This window comes from Emydura macquarii, unplaced genomic scaffold, assembly GCF_026122565.2.
Source record: "Emydura macquarii macquarii isolate MOO-44397 ecotype Brisbane River unplaced genomic scaffold, CSIRO-AGI_Emac_v2 contig_2988, whole genome shotgun sequence".
NCBI classification, from domain to species: domain Eukaryota; kingdom Metazoa; phylum Chordata; order Testudines; family Chelidae; genus Emydura; species Emydura macquarii.
The window spans coordinates 5259203-5274766 of NW_027133125.1; the positions used below are offsets into that span (position 1 = coordinate 5259203).

General features: G+C 60.8%; 1 protein-coding gene across 1 annotated transcript in view; it reads left to right on the forward strand.

The window, feature by feature from the left end:
* Positions 1–15564, forward strand: part of WNT10A (Wnt family member 10A) — a 30551-nt gene that overhangs the window by 2379 nt on the left and 12608 nt on the right. The window contains exons 2-3 of the mRNA XM_067570056.1: positions 2619–2881; positions 13595–13971. Coding sequence (XP_067426157.1) covers positions 2619–2881; positions 13595–13971 — 640 coding nt within the window. The remainder of the gene's footprint in view (positions 1–2618; positions 2882–13594; positions 13972–15564) is intronic.

Below are 15564 nucleotides of genomic sequence, written 5' to 3' on the forward strand. Positions count from 1 at the left end.
AGCTAAGGAAGAATAGGAAAGAGAGCAGGGAAAACGACGTCAGAGATGTATGGGGCGGAGAAATATGCCCCCAAGGGGAGCGGTAGAAGCCTCTTTTCTGGGGACGTTTACAGCTGGATCCTGATCTGACTTAGGTGGGTGGAAATCAGGAGCGACTCCGTGGGAGTCTCTGGTGCAAACGTGAGCGGGGCCAGCACGGGGTGAGTTCCCTGCTCTGGTTGCGAAGGGCCAGCTCCCGCTCTCCTCATGACGTTGGTGGGGTCACTCCGGATTGACGCTGGAGCGAGCTGAGCCCGGCCCTGCGGGCACTGAAGGGGGGAATCAGCCACAGCTTTAGTCCCCTGGATGTAAAACGCCGTCCAGTGGAACAACCCCGGCCTGCCTGACAGTCCTGACGGGAGAGCAGCCCGCCGCTCCGAGGGAAGATCACCCCCGGCGCCTCTCCGACCGAGTCCCTGGGGCTCTGCGAGTCCCGACCTGGAAAACGCCAAAGGGCTCAGGTCTCTCTGCGGCTCTTCAAGCTCCTGGCGGGCGCGGGGGGGCTGGGAAGGGAGCTGGGCCATTGAAGATGCAGGGGACGTTCTGCCGCTGCTGGCCGGTCAGGAGAGACACGAAACAAAGCCAGGCTCAGCGGTCACCTGTCCTCCAGTGAGCCCAGGTCACCACAACCTGGGCTTCAGCGAGCACCTCGCACCCGTCCCCCTCCCCGCAGCGGCTCCCCACGTTCAAGGCCTTGTTCCCTGGCTTCAAGGGGCTCCATGGTCTGGGCCCAGAGGTCTAAAAAAGCCAGGGATCCAGGCTGGAGACGGTGATTACAACTCCGCTCCTGGGCCCCAAGGGATGTTCTGCTCTCGGGGGACAGCTCGTCCGGGCAGGGGACAGAGCGTCCCCAGGGCTGGACCCCGAGCGGGGGAGGCACTCCCTGGGATGAAGGAGCACCCCTGCTCCCTGGGCCAGGTGCACTTCTCTGAGCCACCTCCTCTGACAGCAACGTGCAGCAACGGGGACATTAAAAACCCAGCCCCATCACGACAAAGCAGTTGTCTGCTCGCACAGCTCTCCGTCCGGGAGCGTGAGGGAGGGAGGGAACCGCACAGGACAGATGTCAGCCGGGCTGTTGAATGCGCGACTGGCAGCTGCCCAGATCCCATGGTGATGGTGATGGGATACGAACCTGGGTAGACCAGAAAGAGAATTCCAACATCGCTGAGGTGTGATGCTCTGTCCACGCCCAGCCCGCGGGGACCCAGGGCCCTGCAGGGGCTCAGGGAGTCTGAGCTCAGTGACAGCCATGTAAATCGGGGGTGAGCCCCGTCACTGATTGGGGGTCTGACCCTCGGCTTGGTTCAGGAGCCAAAAGCTCAGATGGACGTTGAAGCCGGGCCTGGGTCTCTGGGACTGGCTGCTGGCTGGCTGTTCATGCATCCCCACACACCCCTTGTATCTATCCCCGTACACACCCTTCATCCATCCCCACACACCCTTCCCTTGTCCGTCCATCCATCATCATATGCCCTTTGTCTCTCTCTATCCACCCACCCATCCATCCATCCTCAGACAACCCCTCTATCTATCCCCATACGTCCTCTTCATCCATTTCTCCATCCCCCCATCTCTCTATCCATCCCCATACACCCCCTCTGTCCATCTGTCTGTCTCCACACACACCCCTCTGTCCATACAAACCCCTAGGTTCTGATATCGGTTCAGGGGGTCCCTGTACCGTTCCGCACATGAGAGATGTCAGTTGTGTCACTTAAGGCATGCCGAGAAGGGCTCCACCCCAGATACTGCGGAGGGGAAGGGGGGTCAGAGTCGAGTCGAATCCTCTCCGAGCACAGAGCGGAGCTGGGGAGCCCGTGGCAGGCAGGCCACCGCTGGGGATTTCTGGCTTCCTGAGACCAGCCTTTCCGGCAGGGTTCTGGCCTGTTGGCCTGTGGCCTTTGCTGGCGCCCTGCTCTGGTGCCGGAGCAGCCGCCAGGCTGGGAAGCACTTGGCAGGCAGAGAACACTGAGCAGTTGGGACCAACCCCGCCCCAGACCAGCGTTTGGGGCTCGCACTCTGATCTCACCGGCATCCTGCCCCAGTGTCCGTGTCACAGACAAACCCCGCGAGCCGGGGGCTCTGCGGAGCGGCCCCTCCGTCGGGGCAGAGTCTCTTGGCTGATGGTTAATTAATTCATCCGGGAATACAGCAGGGCGGCTCCAGGCAGGATCCTGAGGATCCCGAAGCTGGGGGCTGGTGCCCTGGGGCAAGGTCCTGACAAGCCTGCCCCCCAATCGGCTGAGTGGGTAGCCCAGCCCGCCCTTTTGCCGACACCCTACCATCCTGTGTCTCCCTCCTTACCCCCCTGCCCTGGGCACCTCTGTCCCCACTCCCCTGTCCCCCGTCTCCTCTCTGGCTTCCTTGCCAGTCCCCCGATTCCCCATTCTCTCCAAATCCAGCTCACAGTCGCTGGGCTGGTTTGCTGGTCTCTCTGGTGCCAGGCTCCACCCGGCACCCCCATCCCCCGGCTGACCCCTTCCCTGTGGGGACTTTGCCCAGCATGGGTGGGGGAGGCCGTGGGGGCGATGCGGCCTGGCAGAGCGCTGAGCGGCTGGATCTCGGTTCCCTTTCAGCTCCCGCGCCAATGAAATTCTGGGCCTGAAGCTGCCGCCGGAGCCGGTGCTGAATGCCAACACCGTGTGCCTGACCCTGCCCGGCCTGACGCGGCGCCAGCTGGAGGTCTGCGTGCGCAACCCCGACGTGACGGCCTCCGCCATCCAGGGCATCCAGATCGCCATCCACGAGTGCCAGCACCAGTTCCGGGACCAGCGCTGGAACTGCTCCAGCCTGGAGACCAAGAACAAGATCCCCTACGAGAGCATCATCTTCAGCAGAGGTACGGGTTGGCGCGCCTGCCCCCCTCGCCCCCCCGGCCCCTCGGCAGGATGCGTCTCGCTGTCACCCCCTCACGGCCGCTAGGCACAGGGGCCCGGGTTCTCCGGAGTGAGCTGCCCATGCCAGAACTCAGGGACCTCCTGTGCCGTGACCCCGGGTGCAGGCTGGGCGCTAGAGAGCCCGTGGGAACCACAGGGTCTGGCTGGCTCCAGCAGCCTCAGCGCCGTGTCCCTTTTACGTTCATACAGCCCAGCCCTGTCCCTTCTCCGCACACCTGCCCACTGCCGCGCCGAAGTCCCACGTGCGCCCGGTGCCTGCCAGCTTCTTTCCAAAGCCCAGCCTCGTTTCTGCAGCTCTCCCTCGGGCACAGTTCTCATGGGCCCCATCCCCCGCCGCCCCGGGGATGTTTCTCCTGAAAAGGGGGGAGGACGGGGTAGTGGCGTTTGTCTCAGGAAGCGCCTCGGAAATTCAGCCAGCTCTGGGGTGGGACGTGGCAGCTGGTCAGCGGCAGTGCCGCAGAACGATTTAGGACAGGACGTGACCGGACAGCTTGTTATCTACCAGGAGCTGAAGGGGGAGTGGAGGGGGTTTTGGGGGGGACTGAATGTAATCCTTCACACCGGTGTTTGGCCCGGGCAGTGGGTGGCCCACAGTGACTCGTCGCCGCCAGGCTCAGTTCCTGCAAATCTGTATCTAGGGAGGGAGCCGCCTGCCCGGAGAAAGCTGTCTGCCGAGGAACACAGGGCTCTGGGAGCCCATCCCCCTGGCATCCTACTCCCTGTGCTGCTTCCCCAGGGATACAGACTCCAGTGCAAGGCTCCTTGAGACCCTGAACCCGTGCGGTGCTTGGCCCCCTTAGCTCCCTCTGATCTGCAGGATCGGGCCCTTGGGAGATGCTCCCCTTCCCCCCGTCCTTGCTCAGTCTTCTGAGCAGCTGCTTCCAGACCGCTCTTCCATGGCCTGCCGAGTGCCAGGGTCAGAGTTCCCTGCATCTCCCATGCCGGCGCGGGTTACCCCGGGCCCATCTGAGCAGAGCCCAGTGCCTGCTTCCAGCCCGGTCCCCCCTGGGGTCAGACGTCCTTTCCCTGCGCTGCATGTCAGCCAGGGAGCGAATTTCGGTGTCAAGGTGACGGCAGAGCGCGGATCGGACCTTCCGGCCTCCGTGCTTCACTGAGACACACCGGAGGCTGGGGCTGCAGCTTAGCCAGGTTCCCGCGGAGGAGAGGAACGCTTCTTTTCAAAACATCAGGGAAAACAGCCTGGGGTCACGTCTGCGTTCGTGGGAAAACACCCAGGCCCCAGGTACCACAGGGGCTCTCTCGCCTGGCCATGGAAGGCAGGGAAGATGGGGAAATTCTTGGCTGATTAAGTTAGAGCCGGAGCTTTGAAAGCCTTGCTGGCGGGAGCAGCCCTCCCTCGTGCCAGTAGGTTTGCTGTCTCCAGCGGGAGAAGGATCCCAGGTGTGAGGAAGCTGTATTGGATCAGGTCAATTCACAAAGCACCGGCTGGAGAAGCCAAGTGTCATAAACAGATCTGTCACTACACCCTGAGGGCCAGATCCCACCCTTTCTTCGGTGCAGACCTGCTGGAGTCCCATCCCCTATAGAGCGGCGAGGTCTGTTTCCGCCGACCAAGGGCAGGTTCTGTGTAAACGCCCGGTTTTGTGTCGCGCAGAAGCGGGCACGGTGCCGCTGATGTATTTCCAAACGCCGGCTGCTCAGTGCTTCGTTTCGAGCCTCCTCAGGCATCGGCAGAGGAGAGTCAGTAACACCTACAGGCTTATTTGCTGATCTATTGGACTGGGTCCCTGACAGGAGGCTCTTACAGAAACTCAGCTGGCAGGGGTGCGGGGGGAGACGTCAGGCTCTGGCGGGGAGCGGAAGCTGGTCGGGAGACAGCAAACACAGGGCAGGGCTCCACGGTCAGTTCTGAACGTGGCCGAAGGCCGGCAGAGGGGCCACGGCTCTGCATCGGGACCGGGGTGTTGACTGTATTCCTCCGTGATCAGAAAAGGGGGAGCAGGGAGGCGGCAGTGTGCTTCAGGCCAGCTAGATAAGATGGCGAGGCGCGTCAGATGGACCCAGCCACGCCAGGGCGATGGGGAGGACAACGTGGCCTATCCCGGGGTCTCTTGGACCGGCCGGCGCTGGAGGCAGGATGCTGGGCAAGATGGACCGCTGCTGCTCTGATCCCGCACGGCAACTTCTGTTGGCAGCTTTGGGATGGCTTTTATCTCCGCCCGCTTCTATGATTCACACAGGGGAATGTTCTTGTCTGGTTTGGGGCAGGGGGCGGGGGAGAAACTGACAGCGCTCAGCCTTTCCCCGCTAAAATCAAACCCTGCCCGTCACGCGCCAGGGGCTGGCAATGCCAGGTACTGCCGAGCGACTGGGAAATAGACGTCGGTGTACATTGGCTGAGAATCATCCCTTGCCTCCCGCTGGCTTGAATGGGTGTCACTGGATCCAGAGGGCTCCTATCACAGCAGTGGCTGCTTCTTTTGGGTGTCCAACTCGAGAAACCTCCCAGGGCCCTGTGGACCTGCCGGCTGATAATCGGGTCTCTGAGGAGACAGTGGGAGCCTTATCACTGGCGTGACCGGAGAGCGTCCTGGAGAACAGACGCCAGGAAACAATCCTAGCCCAGCTCCTGGCTCCCGGTCCAAGCGTCCTGCTGCTTGCGATGGGACATCTCCCTGTGCTTTGCCCGGCTTTTCCAGCTGTCGAGTCTCAGCCGGTTTTCGGCAGTGGCACCTGGCTTCAGACTCATAACAACCAAGCAGACCCGCTCCAGGGACCCGAGTGGGGAGGGGTGGACGGGTGGGTATCGCCCAACCATCCTATGCAAAACCGTCCGGTGCATGTCCTCAGCTCTCCTGCTGCAGGGGGGCAGGGCGGGGCCCTGGGGGCAGAGAGCACTGCAAAGCACCACCAGTGCTGCTGACTACTGGGCAGTGAGGCGGTCAGCACCACCGTGCCTGGTAGCGGCGCTGCGAGGTTGGCTGGCCGGCGGATTTCCGAGCTTCTCCGTGTCTCTAAATAATGGCGCGCGCGTTCCACACGCCTCTTTGCAGCTGTTACCAAACCAACCAAACAAAACCGGCCAGTAGAGCAGGGGGGGCGTTTTAATGGCCTCTCCCGAACCCCCAGCAGACCGGGCTCGCGGGCTCTGTGCCGCCAGCGCTAATGCTCACGGCTCCCCCGGGGGCCTGGTTTCCGCTCCACGCGCCGCCCCTGGGAACCTGACGCGCCGGTTGGATCGTTGTTTGTAACCCGAAGTGACAGAGCCCTTTAATCTTTCATTGGTTTTCCCACTTCTTCCGCCATCAGCGCAGCCGTGCGTGAGCCTCCCTGTAAATTATTTGTGGATCCTTCCTTTCCCTCGCTCCCCGCGTTCTCCCTCGTCTCGCACAGGACTCCCGGCGCGAGAGATGAGAAACGCCCTCTGTGCATCGCCACCTCCCGCCATCTGTCCGCCCCCGCGCTCCGCCCAGCAGCGAGCCGTTTGCCAGCGCAAAGCGGGGAGAAAACCAGGCAGGGGAACTAATTGAAGCCGATGGGCAGAGGGGCCTGACAAATAACAGGTGCAGGCTGATGCCTCCGCCCCAAAGCCCCTTCCTCCATCTGGAGCACAAACTCTCGGGGAAAAGAAAGGGAGCGGGGCGTAAAATAAAGGCGGGGCAGACCCGAGCAAGGGTCTCGGACTAGCAGCGCGAGGCACCGGGGGGGGGGGTCTCTCTATGGCGCCTGGCACCCTGAAGCGCTTTACAAACTCCCCTGCACACAGGCTGCCTCTGCCGCGGAAATGCAACCCCCTCTGAGGTGGGACGCGGCAGCGCCACACGGCCGTGTGGGACAGGGAGTGAAGGTGAGTCCTGTGTTCAGTGCTGGCGAACGCTTCTCTGAAACTTTTGAGGCCTCCCCTGGGGCTCCCCCTCCTCCCAACAGACCCGCTTCCCATCCCCTTTGCCTCTAACTCTCCGGTGCGCGGTGCCAGGGTGGCTCTTGGGACCAGCGTTGTATTGAGACAGAGGGTGAGGATCTAGCAGGTCCCGATGGCTTCCTGGGGCAGGTTCCCCCAGTCAAACACATCTCCCACGCCTGCTCAGCTTTTCCCTGCTGCTCCCAGTCCAGCCAGCCATGCCGGTGGCATTTCTAGGGTGCCCACCGTGACCGTATCTCAGCACCGAAGCCAGCAGGCCTGGGAGTGGTCACAGTCCTTAGCGGAGGGGCGTGGGGCCGTTTCAGGGGAGGCAAGTCTCCCCAGGCATGATACAGACTGGGGGAAGAGCCATGCAAAGAGGGGGGTCTTGTGTTGCACCCCGAGAGAAGCAAGCCAGAGGACTGGGGGTGCCAGAGCCGGGCAGATGGGGGTAACATCAGAGATGCAGCATGTGCAGTGAGCTCCTCTGTCGGCGGGTGCTGCTCTGCTTCCAGAGCCTGTCCCTGCTCCTGGGCGTACGTGGGACATCCGTGGTCCACAGGCCTCGGGCCAGGTGATGCTCACCCCATCAGCAGTCGTGCCTTCGCCCGCGGTTGGTGGCACGAATTGCTGCAGGGCAGGGCGTTTCGGCAGGGCGGATGGGTCCAGCGGCCACTCTCCATTTCTTCATGGCTTGATGAGATAGGGGTAGGGGGAGCCGTGTCCCAAAACGACTTTCTGCAGTCGGAAGTGCGCCGAAGCGCTCGGATGTTCTCTGCCGCGGGCTGGGAACCACGCCGGCAAACCAGGCATTGCAGGCCCGCTGGCTGCGTGGGCACATGGGAACAGACCTCCAGCGGCTTTTGGTGCCTACAGATACTGAGCAGCGCCTGCTGGGATGTTTAGATGGGCCGAGGCAGGTTTGGTGCCTAATTCCCATGGGTTTCAAAAATGCATGTAGCCACTTTTCAAAATCCCACTCGGCACTTAGCTGCCTCTTCGGGTGCCTAAATCCCTTTGTCCCTTAGTGCCTGTCTTAAAGAGCTTAAACTCCAAATAGGCAAGACAAAGTGGAAAGAGCTATGGAGGCCGGCGGTAAGGCCAGAACTAGAACTAGAACTCGGGTCTCCTGAGACCCACTGCGGCACCCTCGCCACCAGGGCCCAGCGCCACAAAGCTCCTACTGGCCACCGGTGCCCATGGGAGTTGGGAGCCCAGCTGCCTCTGTGGATCTGGGCCTCGCCCACCCTGAAAAGAAGGAAGCAGGCTGGGGCTGCTCGCTCCAGTCCCTGGGACTGGCCCGGTGGCGGAGCGCGGCTGCGTTCTTCCAGCAGCGCGTTCGGAAGGTGGATGGAGGCAAGTTGCGATCTGCATGGAGGAATTCAGCGTCTGGAGCGTTGCCATGGCCTGGTAGGTTCACCTGCAGTTTAATTAGGAGAAGAGGGAGTGCGGGGGGGCGTGGGGGAAGAGGAGAGGGAATGGGAAACATGTTGCAACTGGCTGCTCCCCAGGCCTTGGAGGAGCTGGGCACATGCTCTGCCTCTTTGTGAGAGATACGGGCAGAGCTCCCGTAGTAAGGCAGCTTTTGGAGAGGCCGTTCGCAGCTCAGCCCTGCTGACACCGTGCTCCTGGCAGGGTCTGGAGGCTTGGCTGAGCACCCCAGTTCCTAGGAACTTCCTCCTCAACCAGTCCAACCAGACCAGAAATCCCGGGAGCTTTGGCAGGTTTGCTGTGTCAGGCTGGGAATAGCACCGATCCGCCATTCCCAGCCAGGTCCCAGGCACAGGGAGAGCCAGAACCAGGAAAAATGATGGGAAAACCTTGACGGAAATTTCCCCAGCCTCAAAAAACCGGTCAGGATTCAGTGGTAGGTTCTGGTTGGTTCTGACTGTGGCCCAGAAAGCCCCACGGCCCGTTAATGGGGAGAGGTGACTGCGAGACGTCAGCTCTGTCCATCTAACTCCACTTGGCATGCACCCTGCGGTACCCAGGCACCAGCAAGGTGTCTAGGTCCCATCATGCCACGCCCTGGTTTGACCAAACAGGCCACACTGCATGCTGGGATTTGTTGTCTCTACAAACTCTGCTTCCACATTCAAGAGGGAGTCAGCTGCGACTGGCTCCATTTCATGCACATTAGCGTAACCGGTTTTTAAAGTGCATCGGAAGCAGGAAGCCGACTGAACAAGCAGGGGGGCCAGTGGATGATCAAAGGGCTGAAGGAGCACTCAAGGAAGACACGGCCGTTGTGGAGAAGCTAAATGAGTTCTTTGCATCGGTTTTCACAGCTGAGGATGTGAGGGAGGTTCCCAATCCTGAGCCATTCCTTTTAGGGGCCAAATCTGAGGCGCTGTCCCAGACTGAGGTGCCATTAGAGCAGGTTTTGGAACAAACTGATAAATTAAACAGTAAAAAGGCACCAGGACCAGACGAGGTCCACCAAGAGTTCTGAAGGAACGCAAACGTGGAACTGCAGCGCTGCTAACTGGAGGCCAGGTCCGTCACTGGCTGTTAGCCAGGCTGGGCAGGGACGCAGCCCCACGCTCTGGGTGTCCCTAAACCTCCGTCTGCCAGGAGCTGGGACTGGACGACGGGATGGATCACTGGGTAGCTGCCCTGTTCATTTCCGCTGAAGCATCTTGCACCAGCCAGTGTTGGACGACAGGAGACTGGGCTGGCTAGACCCTGGGTCTGACCCAGTGCAGACATTCTTATGTTCTCCTGGTTCATTGTCAACACGCTCATGGTTGGGTCCAGTGTGGGCAGCCCATGGGGTACCCAGAGCCTGGACAGATGAATTCTCCAAGCATAAAAAGCCACACTGAACCGACCAGCAGCTGGGGCTGGCGTTCCCGAATTGCCCTCCATCAGCGCCCGGTTCGGCAGGGCCCTTCAGCCTGTGCACGTGGGGATTTCGGGTGAAGTCCATGGGCCTGGCTGGATCAGAGCTGTTGTGTTCCTGTTGTAAGGCCCGGGGACGTTGACATCAGCCTCTGATTCTGTCCCATGGCCTCTCCAACAGCTCCAGAGCCTGCTGTGAAATCCTGTGTTGTGCCAGGAGGGCTGTGGTGACCCGCGCTGCGCCGTCAGGGTCTTACGCATCCTGTGTCACAAGAAACCCGCCGTAACCATGCAGCGTGTCCCTGGGGCAGCTTCCTTCACGCGCCCATGTGCCGTCGAGGGAATTCCCATCGGCCAAGAGATGGCGGGACGCTGCTACAGCCGCTGCTGCTCACCGTTTCTGACCCGATGTGGGTTCGACGGCGACTTTGGCAAAACGAGGAACGCAAACAAGGCTTAAAACAGAAAAGTGCCCTCAGCATAGCTGCAGCGCTTAGCGACACGGCCGTACGTAAGGGTGCCCAAGAGTTCCCACGCCCAGACCCGCTTTTTCTCAGTTGCTCAAAACTTCCCAAAACGTTCACCTTTCGGCCCGAAAGGGGTCAGGTTTGGGCTCTGTCCAAGTGTGAATCTTTTCGGAAAGTTTTGAGCAACAATGGGTCAGCCATTTTTTGAGCACAGGTAAGCAGGGAGCGGCTTTGGCTTCCTTATAAATTACAGAGATCGCTCTCGTTTTTGAACAGCTCTTCCCCTGCAGCCGGCGGAGTTAGAAAGTTAAGATCTGTGCTGGTGCGAATTGTGCTTGATCAGGCTGAAGTGTAAGGGTTAAAAGAAGAAATAATTGTTTGCAGCTGCGCTGCAGTGAGTTTTCTAATACCAGTGCTGGTGTTTTGTAACAACTGCCTCTCAGCGTTCTCTGCAGATAAAACTTCACAGCAGGCACCGCGTGGCTGCGTGCGCTGTGCAGTGAAAAACATCCCATTGTTACGCGTGTGCACTGAAAAGCAGCAGGAGCACGGAGCGTGAGTTTGTCAAACATTATTGAGGAGGCAGGGAGTGGGTCTGATGGCTTTTAAGCAGCGTCTCGTAAATTTTACACCAGTGCATTTTAAAAATTAACGCACAGCCCAGCTGCGTGGCTTTCAGTGACACTTTCCGAGCTGCATTTCGTTTTCCTCTAATAAGATCATAGTAGTGTGCAAAGCGGACGGCAATGAATCATTGAAAAGACACCGGCGTTGGTGAAGCTTGCTAAGTACGTGCGAAATGCACTAGGGGCCATTTTCACTCTTGCACGTGCAACCTAATCGCTGGCTCCAATCAAAGCAGTGTCACGTCTAATGACACAACCGGGGCTGGAAAAGCAGGTGGCCAGGGAAGCAGCTCCGCAGATCTGTGCCCCACAGTGTATTTTCCTGTCACGGACGTTGCGGGGGCTGACAGAGGGGCCTGTCATGAGTGCAGAGAGAGAGGGCAAATCTCAGCCCAGGTGGAAATGTGCTTGCACCGTCCGTTATGTGTTTGGCTACCCTTGTCCCAGTTGCAAACTGGAGCTGCTCCAACAGTCTTCATCGAAAAACATTTTTCGGCCAAGATAAATCTGGACGTTTTTGGACAAAGTCCGTCGTCCCCCCCTCCCAAACCTTCTGTTTTGAGCAAACACGTTCAGCTCATTTGTTGAAAAACCCAGAGCCCGAAAAGCAAAAAAAAGTTTCATGTTTTTCAACAAGAACCTGAAATATTGTGGCAAAAATGAAGAATGTGAATTTGTGTCACAAAATTTCTCTGGGGGGGGAGGGAAAATTTCCTAGCTGGCTCTGTTCAGGCTGCATAGACTGGATGGGGAAAAGTCCACCGGACTTTAAAAAACCCTCCCACTTCTGCTGACGCAGCTTTTATTCATAGTCCCCACTCTGCACCCCTCCGGGCTCCTTCGCTGACCAGCTGCATACCCGATCCACGGCCTGCAGGGATCCCCAGCCCAGGCCGCTGGTGGGGAGACGCCGTCTGAAGACGCTGTGGCTGAATTTCTCCTTCCCCGGAGCTCTAATGACATCCAGGTGGAGCCGCTCTGCCAGCACGCCGTGCGGTCACTGCAGGCTGTAGCTGGGGAGAGGCGATCTTTCCAGCTGGGTATCACTTTTACAGGCTATTTCTGGGCCTTGTGAGCCGGCTCAGCTGGGGGGCCTGGAGGAACAAGCTGTTTGCTTTCACATCTCCCCCCCTCTGGTTTCTTGGCCCACGCCTTCGCTCCGCAGTTCGGCTGGCTTCGAGGGATGTAGGTTTCCGCCAGGCACCTCGGAAGGGGAGAAGATGGAAGCGGCGTGTGGAGGAGGAGGGATTAGTACAGGCGCCCACGCTGTGCGGGAGCTGGTCCAGTTCTGGACCCTTGTCCACACCCAGCACCCCTCTGACTTCAGGGGGGGCTACTCCGTGACCCAGGGAGGGAGAGGGGAAGGGTAGCCCAGCGGTCAGGGCAGTAGCCAGAGACTCGGGAAAGCACGGGTCAGATCCCCATTCGGCCACAGATTTCTTCTGTGACCTCTTGGGCAAGTCATTTAGTCTATCCTCAGTGCCTCAGTTTCCCATCTGTGCCGTGGGGCTAACAGCCTCAGGATCCCCGGAAGGACCTCCAGGGGGGAAAGGGGGGGTAGACTCGGGAAAGGGATTTCTTCTGGGGCCAAGTGCATTGAGGACTTCCAGGTGCTCGGAGATCAGGATCACAGACGTCCTTTAGGGTCTATCTACGCTGCGTTGCAAACCCGGAGCTGTGGACCACGCTTGAGTGGCTGTGCGGCGTTGTAAGCCTGGGTTTACGCTGGCTGGCCCCGCGTCTCCCAGCCATATGGTGCTACGCGGATCCCTTGATGCAGGCCTGCAGCTCCGGCTGTGTCCACACTGCAAAACGACAAGGCTCAGCTCCAAGTCTCAGTAGGATTCAGGCTCCGAGCCCCCTCCCACAGCAGGGCCCTGGGACCCATGTCCTGCACGTTTGCTGAGCCAGCAGAGCCTCCCCACCCCCAGCCCCGTTGAGAGGCAGCCCCCGACCCCAAGGAGGAAGGAGCCCCTGAATCATTGCTGCGGTGCTGCCCGTGCCGGCGGCGTGGTGGGAGAGCGGTGCCAAGGAGATACCAGATCTCTGCCCCCAAGGGCTTACAGTGGAAGGGCAATAGAAGCAAACAAGACAGCCAACACGGAGCAGGGCGTGGCCCCCGGAGCTTGGAGGTGTCCCAGAAAGGCAGGGCTGTAGCAGTGCCGGGTATGTTGCTACCCGGGGCCGCTAACGGGCGCGTTCCAGCCGCGTGGGGAGACAAAGGGGGCAGGACGGGCAGGGAGGGAGGGAGGCAGGGTGGGTTATGGCGATCATGGAAGGCCAGGGGCTCTGACTTCAGCCAGGGTGCAGAAGAAGGGTGGGAGGTAGGGCAGGGGGGTCCTGCGGAAGGGGCACCAGAGCAAGGGTCAGGAGATCTCGGTGTTGCTCCCTTCTCTGCCACTGCAAGAGCTGGGGGGAGTCCCTTCCCCCGGCTCCGCCTCAGTTTCCCCCCTGCTGCAACAGGGCGGTGATGCAAGGAGCTGTGAACTCTATGGCGGGAAGGACTGGGGCGCCAGGTGTGCTTCCTAGTGGGGGGGCCAAGGCTCTCCGTAGGTCGCCCCCATCAGCACTTCCCTGGGGCTGGGTTGAAGGTACTCAGGGCAGGCGTCACCACATTCCAGCAGCTTCCAGCCCCACAGGCCCTACCCGGCCTTTGCACCAAGACCTCAGCAGAGGCTCAGGGCCGGGGGTGTCCTGGAAGCGGAGCCAGGCCTGGTCTGGCCCATCAGCCTGAAGACAGACCCTGGCTCTTTTGGGCTGGGCTGACCCCTCCGTGCCGCGTCCTACCTGCGGCGCCCTGGCCGGATCCTGGGTTTTCCCAGCCGGTGACTAACCCCCTGCCCTTCGCTTCCTTTGCAGGCTTCCGGGAGAGTGCCTTCGCCTACGCCATCGCGGCCGCCGGGGTGGTGCACGCCGTCTCCAATGCCTGTGCCCTCGGCAAACTGCAGGCCTGCGGCTGCGACCAGAAACGCCGGGGCGACGAGGAAGCCTTCCGTATGAAGCTGCACCGGCTACAGCTGGAGGCCATGAACCGTGGGAAAGGCATGGTGCACGGGGTCCATCTGGAGCACATGCCGGCTGAGACCCCAGGGCTCCAGGACTCCTGGGAGTGGGGAGGCTGCAGTCCCGACGTGGACTATGGAGAAAAGTTTTCCAAAGATTTCCTGGACTCCCGGGAAACCTACAGGGACATCCACTCCCGCATGAGACTGCACAACAACCGGGTGGGCCGGCAGGTGAGTAGGGCTGCGTGTGTCTGAGACGCGCGCGCGGCAAACGTACGGTCTCCCTTGGAGGGCTCCGTGGTGCATGGGGCGGGGGAGCAGAGGCAGGCACTGCAGCGCTCCAGACCCTCCCGCGAGGAGCAGCCAGGGGAGGTTCCGGAGTGCCGGGCCGGGGGGAAGCTGCTCAACCCCAGAGCTGGTTGAAATGTTGTTGTTGCAGCACCGAGAAGCGGCAGGATTCTTTCGTTGCCAAATCCACTGGCTCGTTTCTGAACCGGCTGCCGGCAGAGCTCAGCGGCAGGCCGGTCCCTGTCCCGGGACCAGGGCGCTCTGGGTTGGGTCGCGGAGCAGCTCCAGCAGGGACAGGCCCTGGGGTTTGGTTCGGAGCACGTCAGCCAGCGCTGCCGGACGAGGCTGGCAAAGAGAACACAGCCCGGCATCCCCCCACCTTGCAAACATCGACCCCAAAGGTCTCTTCCTTTTGCCTGAAGCTGCGGCATCTTTGCTAGGGAGACCCGCTCTGCAATGAGGGGCTTCCTCCCCCACGGTCACGCCCTGTCCCAGGTCTGCAGAGGGTCCGCCCCACAGAGGGTCTGGCGCTATCCTGTCAATAGCCCTGCGCCCTTCTCCAGAGCCCCTTCCATGCCGGGGTTTCCAAGCACCCCAGGAACAAACTGGTTTTTATTGACATTGCATTAGCCCCAGTCCAGGCCACATCGAGCAGGGCACTGTGCAGATGGATCAAATCCGTCCCTGCCCCAGAGAGCTGCCGGTCCACACGTCAGACAGGACACAGGCAGAAAGGGGGGGGGGGCAGGGAGAGGGGAGGATAAAATGGGCTGAGAGCTATCAGTTGGCGGGCCGAGGTCGGGCAGGCGCCGCAGGAGCGGTGGGCTTTAAGGAGGCAGCTGGAGGCGGCGGTTTTACGAACGCTGACAGGACGTTTTCCTCAGGCATGGATGGTGGTGGGGCAGGGATGTCCCAGCCCCCGGCACTGAGAGGCAGCCCCCACAGGATGCGATGGGGCAGCTGGTTTCCAGCGCTCAGCAGTTCAGATGGAAAGTGGGGAACGGGAGCTGAGGGGGGTGATGTAGGGGGTAGGATGGTATCGGCCCGGTTGGAATTTGGCCAGGTTTTGTTGGCCAGGCTGTCAGGGCCAGGAGTCTGTGCGTGTGTGTGTCCGTGCACACCGGAGGGGTCAGCAAAGCAGGGCTGGGCCTGGCACACAAGGGAGGGCTGGAAGTGGCCGAGCCCCTTGGAAGCAAAGGCCCGTCTGGTGCAGAAGGGAATGGCTGGCTGCCTTCTTGCATCCTGCCCTCCAGTTCTCAGCAGTCAGCTGGTGAAAGGTGCTCATTAGTGGCTCTCCCTGGCTGGTAGAAGCTGTTTGGAAGCAGCTTGAGAGTGGACACTTCAAAGAAGGTGGAGAGGGAAGAGAGCCGCGCTTCCCTGCGCCAGCGGGGCTCTCAGAGCCTGCCATGCAGATCTCCCTGCCCCGCCCAGCCCAGCACAGCAGGTGTTCCAGTGCAGGCAGGAAAAGCAGAGATCCCCATCGGGCAGCCACGGGCTCCTCCATGGACCCGCCGCAGGCTCCCACCTGCCCCCAGC